Source organism: Panicum hallii, chromosome 2 (assembly GCF_002211085.1).
Source record: "Panicum hallii strain FIL2 chromosome 2, PHallii_v3.1, whole genome shotgun sequence".
In the NCBI taxonomy this organism is placed as follows: Eukaryota; Viridiplantae; Streptophyta; class Magnoliopsida; order Poales; family Poaceae; genus Panicum; species Panicum hallii.
Genome location: NC_038043.1, coordinates 56,500,721 through 56,515,296, shown reverse-complemented (window position 1 = coordinate 56,515,296; position 14,576 = coordinate 56,500,721). Strand labels below are relative to the sequence as shown.

Here is a 14,576-nt window from a genome sequence, read left to right as displayed (position 1 = left end):
CTACTACCCTTTCCGATTGTTTACTCCCAGCCGGCAACCACCGTTCCGACCCACAGATCGCACTCCCCCTGTTTTCTGCCGCACCTGTGGTGGCCCGCGGGCTCGAGCTCGACGACGGCTCGTGGCTGGCTGGCTCCCTGGCTGGCCCCACCGGCCACCCGGGCAGCCTCCGTTGGGTGGGCGGGCGCGCGCGTGGCGAGCCGTGGCCATTGGCTAGCGTGAGCCAGCTCCGTACGGCTCTTCCCGTCTTCCGATTCCATTCCCCTCCGCGCCACCGCGCTTACTAAGATCCCAACCCCACCACCCCACCCCCCCCCCCATTCCCCTCCTCTTCCACCGTCGCAGTCTAGCAGAGATCGCCCACGCAAGCGCAAGCAGTTGGATTCGGGACCTCGGCTCGGTCCGTGAGGAAGCTTTCCGGCGAGATGGCGGAGGAGAAGAACGCGCTGCAGTCGGCGAGGGAGTGGGTCGTCGACCACAAGCTCCGGGCCGTCGGTAAGCTCCAAAGTCCCCTCCCCCGCGCTGCCTTCGTCTTCCTCGCTTCGTCTGAAACCAGGATTTTGCTCACCTCTGTTTCGTTCCCCTTCTCTCTCTTTCTTCTGCGCTGCGCCGCTCTGGGCGTGGAATCGCTTCGTTAATTGCTTGGCTTGTCTGTGCTTCAAGGGACGCTGTGGCTGAGCGGCATCGTGGGTTCCATCGCCTACAACTGGTCCAGGCCGGGCATGAAGACCAGCGTCAAGATCATCCATGCCAGGTCCCTTGCTTTCTCGACCTACATACACTGCTTGCTGCCTTCATTTTGTCTGCTACGGAGTAAAAAATCAACAAATTGGCAAAGGTTGTATGAGCAATGCTTGTCGAGGTAGCTGTATCGTGCTGCAGTTTTTTTTTACATGAAGCGTAGAATATGCTCGAGCCTTTCTGGGTCACAAGGCTGGTGGTTGTTTAGGTGCTAGCTAGATGGAGATAGCTTCTGGGGGGAAAACATTGATTGGTTCACCATTTTCAAGTGTTAATGGATAGCCGATTTCTTAATTAAAAGAATATTGGATATTCCCTTTATTGTTTAGGTTCTGTCCAGCTAAAATATAGCTGCAAAAATATCGATTGGTTTCAAATTGCTAGTTGAACAGCATATCTCCAAAGTGTTCAAGAAAAAAAAAAGGCATATCTTCTAAATCCAAAATGAGAAAATCACTGGATATGCAATTTGCCTCACCCTAGTATCTCTTATTTGTTCAACTTAATCACTGGATACATTAACTTATTTGGATCTGAGAAAACCGACTATTCTTTAGGTTGAATGCAAGTACAACAGCAGATACTACTACTTACTTTACAGATTTTGTATATTTTAACCACTTCAAATTTCTACTCGATACTCACACCAAGTATCCCATGAAGTGAGTAGGGTGTTTAAAGAAAATTAGGCCGAACATCTTGCCTCAGTTAAGTTGCTTCGGATGCAACCTCCATACCAAGCATATTGCATACCCATTAAGTTTTTCTTTCAGGAAACTGCAGATCCATTAAGTTGATAGTGCCGCATTTTATTAAATTCTACTTGCAAAAATAATGGTGTGGGGTTGGGCTTCAGTTAAAGGGAGAGAGAAACACACTTCTGCTTATCTGGTATGTTTTTGAGGGCATAATGCAAAGGAGCTAGTTCAGAAGGCCAAAAGGGTGTCAAAATGACCTTACTGGTTATGTTGCTGCCAATGTACAAGTTATCCATTATAATTCAGAATATAAAGCCAATGGAATCTTTTAAAACAAATAGTCTTTCTACATCTTAAGTAGATTGGTAGAACACGTGTTAAAATGAATTTAGTCAAGTCAACCTGTGCATACGCAAATTCATAACTTCCGAGGGATAGCAAATTCTGTTGCACAGAAAGCTTACTCTTTTCCATCACAGAGGATTAACTGGTCTCTTCATCATGGTTTGTATTGTTTTTTTTTTTTTACTTAATGCATATTGGACACCGATGTAGAATACACAAGAAGGCTGGTTGTAAAGATTAGTTAGTTCTATGCATAATGCCATGGATATGTACATTACAAATTCACAACACGACAAATTGCTTTACGATTTAAGAGATTCTGCGATAGTGAATCTTGATTATGATCCTTTTTGGATAATTTTTTCATTCACTACCTCTTGCCTATGGATTTGTGATTGCATTTTCTGAATTAATATACCAACTTCTCATCTTAGCAGCATCAACCATGTCCTCCTGTGCGTCAAGGTGTTCTGTCATCCAATTGCCTGGTGGTTATTATTTTAATTCTCTTATGATGTATATGCAGGTTCAGTTCCATTTAAATAAACTGCACTTAAATTAACTGCAGTGGATGCTAATTTAGATTCTTTTGGATATATTATATCTATACCATCTTGGCATTTTAGTGTCATCAACTAATGTCCTGTGCATCAGTAATTTGGTTTACTGCCTGTATCATATCATCTAAATAACGATGACATCTCCACTCGTTATGTGCGCTGATGACATTTACCTTACATGTCTTCACTCTTTAAGTCTTTAGTGCGCTAATAACACATCCTTTTTGTGCATTTATGTGTAATATATTAGTAGTCAAGCCAAGCTGGATCTTAATTCTCTTAATGTTTTAACTTTGGCAGGTTGCATGCTCAGGCTCTGACACTGGCTGCCTTGGCTGGGTCTGCACTGGTGGAGTACTATGATCATCAGCAAGGATCGGGATCAAAGGTTCACCAATATGCAAAGCAGTACCTATCATCTGACGGCAGCTCACAAAAAGAGTAGGCAGTGTGGGTGAGTTAGGCGTTGGTGACAAATTAGCAGCAGCAGCGAGACATGAAATGGATCGGATGTTATTTTCCGATCAAATAATTTGTCTGTGAAATTCTGTGGGAACTTCTGAAAGCTTTGCCTGCTGATGGCTGCCCACTTTTATGTGTAAGCTACTGAACCAGCATTTCGGATGTTGCAATATGCTGATAGCAGATGTTCCCCTGAATGTCTTGAATGGAATGCCCTTCATTTCATCTGCCGCTTGGTATGCATACAAGTCATCAGCCGTCAGACTAATTTGCTTCAAACTCGTGTTCTCTGTTTTTTAATGACCCTAATCGACAGTTTCCCGAGCCCTGACGCGAGGACGCCTCAGGTTTATTATTTCGATCGAAAGATTTGGTCTTTGGTCAACTGAAGGTGTAAGAAGCATTTTTTTTAAGTTGTAAGTAGAGCAAGTTGGAAAGAAATCAGTGCTCGTAGCCTAAGAGGGGGAGGAGGTGAATCGTCGGTACTTGTAGCCTAAAGCCTAAAAGTGGAAGAGGATGAATTAGGCAAACTTGAAAACCTTAACCTGAAGCTAAGCTAATTCGTATAGTTTTTTTTTTCTGTTTTCGAGTCCGGATCTGCTTAGCGAGCTACGGTTAGGTATTTGGAAGGGGGAATCTAGCCTTTCGAGGCAATATTTGCTTGCGGCAACAAAATTCTTGTGTCGATTCGACAAGGTATTCGGAGAGGTCAATCGGCTCGCTCTCAGCGGTAAGAATGTTCCGCTGAAACAAGAAGCGTTCGAATAGGCGCACGTTTTAGCTCATTTTCTAGTAAAGTTTGCCGCTAAGGTAATGTGTCTTGTGACGGCAAATCAGTATCGATCAGCTGTAGGAGCTCTCTAGATGCTGGGGTCAGCGGCGTACCAGGATTATCACCTCTACGCAGGATGGGAGACAATTCCGTCCGTCCCGGCTGGCATACAAGCTGCGCAACGATCATATCCAGAGGAGGAGTGGGAAGGGGTGCCAGTCGTCTCCATTGCTGGAAAATGAGTTGAGCATTTCTTTTGGAGATTATGTTGGCTCTGCGGATGAACCTGGAACGAAGGGGAATGCTGGAGATGGTCGCCCTGTTCATGGGCCACCAACCAAATGGAAATGTGTTGGCTCCACACGGCCTGTTGGCGGGTTGAATATTATGTTGGGTTGGGCTGGTTTAACCGGTTTTATGGGCTGACGGTTCAATATGCTGGTTCAATATTCGTTGCTTCAGAACTTGATTTGGCAATAAGAAAAGCTATGAATAAATACATGTTTGGCTGCTATGCTATAATCATCCACCACCAGATGCACCAAATTAAATAAATAAACTTATTACCTGGTAAAAAATTGATCAGGACAAAATATCTCTGCATTCCGTCATATGCAAGTTTAGCCAAATTAAAGAAATTCCATCATATGCATGAACATCTCTGCGCATAGTAACAAACCTGGTCAAAACCGGATTTAAAACATTAGCGAGTACTAGGCAAAACACACTGATTTAGTCAGAGATACCAATAGTTTAACTTAACAGATTTTGTCCTTGTGTGGAAAGAGAACTTCATGGCTAGGGAACGGTTCATGTTGCTACATCAGATGTCTGCCCTTGAATACATGATTTCTGGTAGCAAGGGCCCAACAAAGATTTAACTTGACCAAAACATAAACAAAATTGTTGTTGCCTTTGGACTAGCATAACTAGTACTACTCTCACACTTGCATCAAAAGGCTTTGTGTCCAGCTCAACGAAATCTGCATCATCACAAAGAAAAGAAGTTTTGTCAGTGATCAACATAACAAAGAATTCTGCAGCTCAATGAAATCTACATTATAACAAATAAATAATCTCTAATGCAACAGCCGTTACATAATGGTAATGGATATGCAAGCTGTGTTATTGCTCACTGAATAATTACTACTATCTAGCCCTGTAGCGAGTTGTGAGGAGTAGCAACAACTAACATGGCCATGTAGATATTTCATCACGATATCCTGTGATATATGATTGAGCTTGTAATGAGTGATAAGTTAATTCAACTCACTGGTCCATTTTTTTAATTTCAGATAACATAGTTTATCTTTCGCTAAATTATGCCACTGAATTTACTGAGAAAGAGAGATACCAATGTGGTGCTGCATACAATCTCTTTCTACTGTGATTCTAGAAGGGATTTCAAATCTTGGTTGCAGTACTTTGGAATATCTTTTGAATCCTTCACCCACAACAGATCTGAAAGGCATCTCATCAATTATTACCATCTCTGCAAGTGCTTTGCGACAATCTTCGATGCTGAAAGAATGTTTTGTTGTTCCTTGGTTCTTCCTTTGCAAGTCCTGACCCTTGAGTGGCTCTTGCGGGCACAAGAACCTTAGATGGTGCCATAGGATGCTGATGGCACTGGTTCCATGAGTTGATCTATCGCAAGCATATACTTGCCTGCAATATTTGCATGTTGAAATAGGATCTTGCCCCCCTCAATCCTGTATCAAAATGCTTCCAAACAAGTGATTTCTTTGCCCCAATTCTTTTGCTTCTCTTATGAACTGGAGAGGTCGGAGTGGGAGAGCTAGTGAACTGCTGAAGTTGATCTGTTTCACTTATATGTACAGTATTTGAAGCATTAACTGCTGAAGTTGACCTCTTTCGCTTCTGGACTTGAGATGGCAGTGATGCCTTATGTGCTTCTGATCACCTTTTTTGCATGGCAATTAACCTGTTGATTCTATCATTGCTATCTTATAAAGAGGCAGCAGGTACTTGTAAAGATTGTTCTCGACCATCTAGGGTATCCTAAAATAGAGAATGCCGCCATCATTTGCAAATGTTAAACAATGATAACTGCTTGGTATGCAATTACGACAAGCAAAAGGTTTAACCAACACAATAGGCAACTGCTAAATTAAATCAGATGCTGCAACTCCAGATAGAACAGTGATGTAAAGGAAATAAACTGTTGCTAGAAGTATTGAAAAATGAGAAAACTAGGACAACCAGGACAGAACGTCAACTTTCAACTATTTCAATTTCAGCAGAAGTAATGATGCTTCTGAGCCTTTTAGCATGTGCTACAGGGAGAGAGCACACTTCACCAATTTGACTAGGTAGTAAACGATCAAGATGAGCAATTCAATTTTTTTCCCAAGCAATGGCAATGTATATTCCAGTGTTGAAGCAACAGAACTGTATAATTATAGGAAAAGGAGCAACATCTACATCCCTAACATACCCATATTGCATGTATCTGACAGTGCTCTCTACTAATCCTTCTAATGAAGGTACTAGTACATCGTCCTAATCTGCTCGGAAACGGCAGTGCCTATAGTTTTAGTGCCTCTTCTTACCCTCCAAGAAACGAGACTGAAAATTAGTTGTACTAGTGTCTGTACTCTTCCACAGTGGATTAGGAAGCACTGCCGTTTCTAATCCCAATCCACATGTACACTGGAAACATCCCCTTCTTAGCAATCTAATCCTAATCCACAAGAACGAAATATTCATATCGATCTAAGCTAGGGTTTAAAGCTGCAACAATTCACAAAACTAAAGGAGCAGACGAATGGGAAACAAACGACAAAAGAAGGGATAGAAGGCAACCTTGTTCAGTGCGGACGAATCAGGAGTGGAGGTCGACCTATCGGCTCCTTGCTCCGAGAGAAGCTGTGGCGAGTCCAGGACCATGTCGAGGGATCCAGCCATCGAGGCAGCAGCGTCCCACTGCTCCCACGCTGCCTCGGCCGCCGGCACGGCCTCGACCTCGAGGCCTTGAGCGACACCATCGCACGGTATCCGCGCCGCCGCCGCCCGCCAGCACAGCATCTTTGTTTAGATGGAAGTCCAATTAGATGGAAGCATTGCGCACAAATCGTCACCATAAACGGGCCTAATTACAGCCCAAAACGCTATCCGCATATGCTCCTGCGGAGCATTATTCCGATGCTGGTTAGGCAACTATCACCTCAAGCAATAGGCAACCACTAAAGATGGCAACGGGTATAAAATATCCGCGTATCCGCGGATAGCAAATCCGACGGGCGTGAATATGGATTTGCATTTATGCCCATAGGCGCGGGCGCGGATACAACCTTAAATCCGATGGATATCCGCTAACGGGCTTGAAAATATAATATCCGCAAACCCCCAAACCCGATTTAGCGGCTGACATGTGGGTCCAAAACTAACTTCATTTAGGGTTTATGTTAATGGTTTATGTTAATGCGTGATATATCATGTATTCATGTATAAGAATAGTTCATTTATATGCTCATATTTATTTATTTTCTTAAATAAATATTATTTATTTGCTGTTGAAATGTAATGTGTGCTTAATTTTCTAAAGTTTGCGGGTACACGGGTGTGCCCGTGGGTATGCGGGTATCTGCAGATAGCGGTTACGGGCGTCGTTTCGTGCCCGTAGCGGGTTGCGAGCGCGGGTGCGGCACGGATTTTAATACGCGGGTACGGATTTACAAAGTTAGTATCCGCATGGATTTAAGGATTGCCGTCTATAAACCGCACCCACCGCTCCCTCTCCTCCTCCTCAAGTTCGCGGAGGTGGTTGGCTAACTCAGCGTCTTCTGAACACCGAAGAGAGATGCGATGTGCCTGCTCGGAGCTCCGTCACCTCCCGCCGACGTCGAGCTGTTCTCCGCCGTCGATATTACCGGCCACCGGATGCAGACGGTCTAATTAGAAATTAGGGGTCTTTCGGGGGAAAAAAAGCAGATCACGATCCCGTATTTGACAAATACCCCCCTAAATCGGATTACGGTTAATAATCGCGATCCGATTTAGAAGGTATTTAAAAACTTCTGGATCTAGATTAATATTTGTGATCCATTTAAGGGGAGTCAATACAAATATCCAGGGGTGCATATATATAATGTTTATCCCTGACTTCGCCGTCCGCCGCGATTGCCATGGCTGCCCCTTCCAGCCTCCAGCTCCGGCGGCTTCGACACCCCAATCTTTTACGCGGACAAGATCCTGGTATCTGAATGCCACACTCTCCATGCCCTCAGGCACTGCAGCCGCGGAGCTCGGCTCGGTTCGGGAGGAAAATTTCCGCCGAGATGGCGGAAGAGAAGAGCTCGTTGCAGTCGGCGAGGGAGTGGGCCACCGACCACAAGTTCCAGGACATCAGTACGCTGATAAATCCTTTCCCCCTGCTGCTTACCCGGGCTTTCTTCACCTCTGTTCCGTTCCCCTTCTCTGAGACTGTCTGCCTTGGCTGGGTTTGCACTGACAGAAAGAGATGGCAATGTGGGTGGTTAGGCGTGGGTGACGAACTAGCTGCAGTGAGACATGGAATGGATCGCGGCACGCTGTGGGAACTTCAGAAAACTGTGCCTGCAATAGCCGATATCAGATGTTGCCTGAATGTATTGAATGGAATGGCCTTCATCTGCCATCATCTGATGACTTGTTCCTTTTTTGTTGCTTTCCCAGCTCACCTCACACACAACTGTTGCTCTGTTGAACCGTCTTAAGCACTGAAAGAGTGTGTGTTATTTTGTAATAGGCATGTTACTGTGTGCACTGCTGACAGTTACTGTGATCTATTTAATATCCAATTTCACTTTTCACCCATGAAAATCTGATTTCCTTTTTCCCCTGACACCCCATTTTGTGGAAGACTGGAAGTAGTTTAGCGTGGAGGGCTCTCGCTCCTGTGACGAATCAAAAAATTCCTCGCTCCTCTCAGGTTCCCCAGATTGTCATGCACCTGCTCCGCTCTGCTGTGATGAACCGGCCAGTTCGTATCTGTCTGATCTGCGTCGATGATCATGGAGCATCGGTTAGTATGTTGCTTTAGCTCGTCTTACGTGCGCCTGTGCGGTGGCGGATTGCAGTTGTGTCTCCTGGTTGGAAAATCGAATTGGATCTTACACAACCGATGCAAGCCTGAAGAAACAAGAGGACAGTATGGCCTGCGTCGTCAGTTGCATCCTGTTGAGCTGAAAGGTTGATGCTTCAGTTTTCACAATGTAGCTGATGTTTCAGTCTCCTCACGGGCCCACGATCTCCAGCGAGAGGGTGCAGTGGCGGCCCACCATCCACATCTCATCTCGGCAGCCGCCGTCCCGTCCGGGTCCGGCCGACCTGCTGCTGTACTCCGACCCGATTTTAGCAGCGAACCGCACGCCGACGTGCTCGTCGACATGGAGCGCTTCTCGCGGCCCTCTCCCATCCACCGCAGCGCAGCCGGCTCCCTTTCTTCCTCCTCCTCCTCGTCGTCCTCTTCCTCGAGTTCGCGGAGGTATCTGGCCACATCAGCGTCGTCCGGGCACCGTAGGAGGCTGAAATGGGCATGCTCGGAGCGACGCCCCACTCCGCCAGCGTCGAGCTTTTCTCCGCCGTTCGACATTAGGGGGTCTTTTCAAAAAATCTGCTCCGATAGTTTACATGTACACCCCCGATTTAGGGGTTTTTATACAAATATCCAGGGGTGCATATGTAAAATATTCATTATCCCCGACTTCGCCGTCCGCCCGTCCCGACCCCGTTCCGCTGCGGTCGCCATGGCTGCCCCTTCCAGCTCCATTGCCGGCGGCTTCGGTGGAGATAGCCGAATCTTCGCCGCGGACTGGCCCCACGCACACCCCGTCCATGGCCCTCATCCTGGTACGGTACAGCCTTCCGCGTCGCGGGCTCATCATCGCCGCCGCCTCCACTCGTTCCTCTTCTCTCATCTGCTCATCTTCTCCCTCACAAGCCAATGACCGGAATGTTGGATTTTCCCTGTTCCGTGTAACTTGTGTGATAGATGTGAACTCAGATGTGCAATTTACTCTATTTCTGAAATTAATTGTCGTGATTAACACTGTCAGGCCTGCATCAGTAGCAAGCAGTTCATGTCGATGTAAAATGACTTAGATTGGCGTGATCATCAACATTGATGCAATGTTTCCACTTAATTAGTTGGACTGAGAAATATAATGCTGACAAAATGGCTTGCTAAATAAATGTTCATGATTGGTCTTGGTCTCCTTACGTTTTGTCCCTGGGCTTGCTGATCGGGCCATTCATTTTTTAGAGTACTGCATGCATCTGATCGCAGCCGATTGTAAATTTGTAATCATCTTCATCGTTGAACAATTCTCATATGGGCATACGAACCCAACGCAAAACTGAATTGGAGCTAGCTAGATGGCAGCATGCACTGTACACTGAGAAATTAAAAATAATAATAATAAAGCTCCATGTTTGGTGAAGATTGTGGCACTGTGCTCCTGATCTAACATGGATTTTTCACATGTACGTATGACCACATGTGTTATCGTGATCTTTTATTTTTGAACCAATGGTGAGATTGATCATGGATGGTGCGAGTACATAGGGTAGGTGAGATGAATCAGCAGTTGGATGGAGAGAAATCAACGGCTGAGATAGATCTTGTGATCACGTGTACATGTGGTGTGTGGTGTGACTACACGTGTTATCGTGGCAGAAGAAATATATCACCGTACCAGTGCTGTGATGTGACTCACTCCCCGACGAGGCACGGTCGATCACCGTTTGCTGCTTAATTTGGTTCCTTAGATTGATGCTGCAGCATGCTGGAAACCAAAAAAAAAACATTCAGTGGATCGAAGCTGCTCCAACGCGTCCGTTCGTATCGCTTACCGCGACGAGGAGAGGACAAACAGAACCCTAATCCTGAGGTGGATCAGATTTCCTCTACCGCGCAAGCCATGCACGCCGTGAACATCAAGGCCCACATCCCTTACACGCTCGACGTTAAAGGCAACTGTATACAATAGATGGCTGGAGGACCCCCCGGCCTCCTCCCCCTGCAGCGCTAGCTGCTGCCTCTACGCACGCCACCTATTGTAGCCGGCTGCCTTGAACATCAAGGGCGTAATTAAGCGATGCGGGCCTGATTCTCACAACGCGCGTGGCATGCGTCGTCGAGGAAATCCAAGCACACGCCATGGGTTGCCCGAAGAAGAAGAGGCGCAGCAGTGGTTTGGTGTCCAGAGATGGCTGATGAGCGATGCTTTAAATAGACCCTTGCAGCTCCAGACGGAGAGCAGAGGGAAGAGCGTTCGCGAGTAACAATAGGATCGGATCGCAGAACAGATCCTGTACCATGCATGCGGAGAAGATGATCGAGAGCCATAAGCCATGTCAAGCACACCGAGTCGCCCGCGAGGCCGGGTCAAGCAGAGAAGCCGAAGATCCATCGGAGCTCAGAGATTAAAAATGGCAGCACGCATCGTGTCTCTCAAGTCTGAACCGCATGAATCGACGTTGCACGGCGCATCTCTTCTTCCGTCTTTCTATGCGCTTACACAGCGCAACCGATGTACGCCTGGCGAAACAAGAGGAGAATAGGTTCGGTGAGATGTAGGACACCTCACCTTGTACTTACTAGACTGCATCGCTGTCAGACACTGACGCTGTCCCAAATAGCGCTGTTGGCTTGAGAGCTCATGTCTCGAGTCGATGGCTGCTCGCCCTGTTGAAGTGCAGTTTCAGGCAAAAATGATAGAAGGTGAACAGTCCCTTGCAATGAGGGGCTGGTAGGTTGGCATGCATCACCGGCAGATTCCTGAGGCCCCAAATTAAAGTCAAAACCGTCTGGCCCACATGACAATGAGCCATTATTACTGACGGGAGTACTAGTGCTCGCCAATACCAACTCTGAACTTTCTTAAACGAGGATTTTAAAACGCAAGTCAGTCATGATCCTTCCTCCGTGATCTTGTCTGCAAAGGGAAGCTTCTTCTCGATCCGACGATGCCCCTTGCAATTAGTATCAAATTAAACGCGCCCCACTTGATCCGATTCGTTTTGTTTCTCTTTACGGAATATAAAACTGCGAGAGATGATAGCTGGTAGTACGTTGGTGGCATCAACTAAAGCACATGCTAATACGCCAATAAGCTGTGGAGGTGACCGGTGACACATCAGTGTTGCTTCTAACATCAGGTGCTGACGGGTGAATGGAGCTACCCTCCACTCTCCTCTCCTAGACTCCTTGGTGGTGCTTCATCAGCTGGTTCTGACCATTCATTCATCGTTGCAGGAAAAAGGGGATCAAAAAGGGAAGATTCCTATTGGCAATTTGTGGTGTCATATTTAGAATCTTCCAATTGGACCAAACCGATAGCTTGCTTGCTAGCTTTGCTGCATGGTTTGTAGCATGTCGGTGTCTTCATGTACATCTTCAGTATGCTGGAAGATAGCAGCAGAAGCGGCTGGGTAGCTCCGTGGTTTGTTGCTGAATTGCATGAAGCAGGAGCCTTGCAAGAAATTTTCAGACCTTAAGGTGGAAATGCGCAATTCTGCACATGATAAGTGCAGCATCTATATGCATCAAAATTTTCAGACCTCAAGGTGGAGATGCGCAAGACAGAAAATGTCAGAGAAACTGGCTAAAAGCTCAGCTATGGGCTACAGTTTCAGGAACAAGTGAATTGCTCGTTTGAAGAAATAAGTAAAAGAAAACAAACAACTCGACGCTTTAAGAATGGACCTGACTAGCTCAACATTCAAAGAATTCAGGAGCAGAGACCGCGTTGTTTATTTACCTGAAGAAGATTTATCTACAGAAATCGAAGAATTTTGAGATCTCGGAGTAACCGAATCTCCATAAACACTACTACTATTAGAAATATTTGTCATGGCTCAAAGCATTGCAGGTTTCTGACAATCAGCTTAATATGATGTGGCCATCTCGGTCAAAAATAACAATAGTAATAAAAGCTTAATATATTGAGCTCACTGTCAGCATCTGTCCATAGGGAACATATGAAATTCAGGACGTGGGGTGTCGTTGTGAGACATGGTTATGACCTAGTGTGGTCTGCAGTCCCCTAGCTATGCTGATGAACCATGAGGAAGGAAATAATTGAGGGACGTGGCCCAGTTCAAGTCTCCATCACCGCTTCCACCAACTCATAACGGCCTAACACCCTTGTCTCTTTCTCAACTTGCGCTGCAATGAGAGGGAGGATGCTGGTCATACTTCACCACCAACAAAAGGAAGAACTGAGAGTTTTTTTTTCGTGCCTGCCATGTGGACGATTGAATAATACACTGCGGTGCTAAGCTATCATTGTTAATTTCAGGATTTCTCTGAAGACTTAAAAGGAACTCACAGCAGCTTTTGCTGAATTTCCCAGGTCGGTCAGGCAGTCCCTGCCTAACTGTACCGCCAAACTTAGATCCACAAAAAGTGCAAAACACATGAGCTCACGACGGATGTGCAATACAAAATTACTAAACTAGTATCTGGACTTTCCAGACTCAAGATCTGCAGTAGTTGTTCATGAACACAAGCACGCACCAACCGACCCTTTTACACCCTGGCTGGAGTGACCTGAGAACCGAGAGCTGTGCTTGTTGGTGCCACCTACCTGTACGTGTCTTTCTGAAAGCCTCATCTCACTTGCCATTTAAATGTGGGGGGTTTGGTCATAGTTTTCATGTTGAGGTAGCTCAGGCCTCAGGCCTAACCGCTGAAGCAAAGACGTACATCTTTTTCATCAGGCTACTGGAAAACCATCCCGTCCTACGTACTCATCGATCGTGTGATTTTTCAGGGGTGCTGATGCGCCGACAGACACTGCCGGCCCTAGTTTTCAGGCGATGGATCGGATGGCTCGCTTCTCGTCTCGACGTCCGACAGGCAAGTTTTCCGGCGATCGAGCTCGGACTCGACTCAATGGGGGACTTGCCTGCCCTTGCATTCCTGCAAGTTTGGACTTTGGCGTGTGGTGGCGGACGGGGTCGCCATCGTGGCAAGCCATTTTCTTTCTGGTGCCTAATTCGCCGTGGCAAAAGGGAGACGGAACTGGAAAAGGGCCGACGAGTTAATTAGGGCTCGTTTTCTTGCTGGTCGCCTTTGGTTTTCTCGATCACCGTCCACTAGTTTTCTTCTCCTGGAAATAAAGCAACGCTTAATTGCATATATGCTGAAAGGTGCCCACCATGTTTTCCTTTTCCTTTTCCTTTTCCTTTTCTTTTTCTTTTTTTTGAAACGGTTTTTGATGAAAAAATGTCCATCTTTTGACGTGTTGCGAGCTTCGCAAGCACTTGACTTGCAAAAGCTGGATGGATGGACTCGTGCATTGACTGACGTTGCCGACGCTTAATTATAAGGCCGTCCCCGCGCCAACCTCGGCGAGCTCACGTGCCCAAGCAACCAATGGGAAATCTGCACGTACAGACAGGTGGGCGACGGAGCTTTGGGGAGGATCGGTGCGCGGATCCACCGGAAAGAGCCGGGATAGATATACATGTATTGACGCGCCGAGCTCACGAGCGTGGTAGCACTCAGTAACCGAGATGATGTGGTTATCTAGTGAAGCTGCTGTGCCATCGTATCTTTGAGATCTCCGATCCGGTCGACTTTACTGACGTTTCGTTCTTTAGGGAAAAGAAGAAAAGTTTACTGACGTTTCAGGCAAAAAGAAACCGCATGCTTTTACCGTCTGAAAGTCAACTTTATGTTACTGTTGCTCATCCGAGGCGCAGAGTAGCCAGATAGAGAGCGATAACGACATGTGATTTTGCTATACTAAACTAGTCCTATAATAATTATTACATGCTACCGCTACTCATGCTGGATGATGATGTGCACCATGCATGTGCATATATCGCCAAAAGGCCATCCGAGTTCATACGACTGCACATTGAGCTGAAAGGTTTTGTCCATTTTGCTAAATCTCGGCATGCAGGCAGCTTCCAGCAGCACTCAATTCTTTTCTTTTCACAAGCATCTTGAAAGATCAATTGATGGCAAGCCCTGTCCTTGGTTAT

The 14,576-nt window shown here is 46.2% G+C and overlaps 1 protein-coding gene and 1 long non-coding RNA gene across 2 annotated transcripts; one reads left to right on the top strand and one right to left on the bottom strand.

Annotated features, from left to right (window-relative positions):
- The first annotated feature begins 295 nt into the window (after positions 1 to 295).
- Positions 296 to 3,031, top strand: LOC112879357. Its single transcript, XM_025943593.1, has 3 exons — positions 296 to 495; positions 664 to 754; positions 2,645 to 3,031. The coding sequence occupies exons 1-3, from the start codon at positions 426 to 428 to the stop codon at positions 2,787 to 2,789; spliced, it is 306 nt and encodes a 101-aa protein (XP_025799378.1). The 5' UTR covers positions 296 to 425; the 3' UTR covers positions 2,790 to 3,031.
- A 1,313-nt stretch (positions 3,032 to 4,344) lies between these two features.
- LOC112883184 lies at positions 4,345 to 6,617 on the bottom strand. Its single transcript, XR_003226766.1, has 3 exons — positions 6,405 to 6,617; positions 4,933 to 5,600; positions 4,345 to 4,561 (listed from the first exon to the last, which is right to left on the bottom strand). It is a non-coding gene; the product is annotated as an uncharacterized LOC112883184 (long non-coding RNA).
- Between the last annotated feature and the right edge of the window lie 7,959 nt (positions 6,618 to 14,576).

What these genes read in the sequence shown, in the direction of transcription:
- LOC112879357 (XM_025943593.1), top strand. Translation starts at nt 426, where the DNA reads ATGGCGGAGGAGAAGAACGCGCTGCAGTCGGCGAGGGAGTGGGTCGTC. An exon ending in CCACAAGCTCCGGGCCGTCG is followed by an intron (nt 496 to 663) that starts GTAAGCTCCAAA and finishes CTGTGCTTCAAG; the next exon opens with GGACGCTGTGGCTGAGCGGC. An exon ending in GTCAAGATCATCCATGCCAG is followed by an intron (nt 755 to 2,644) that starts GTCCCTTGCTTT and finishes TAACTTTGGCAG; the next exon opens with GTTGCATGCTCAGGCTCTGA.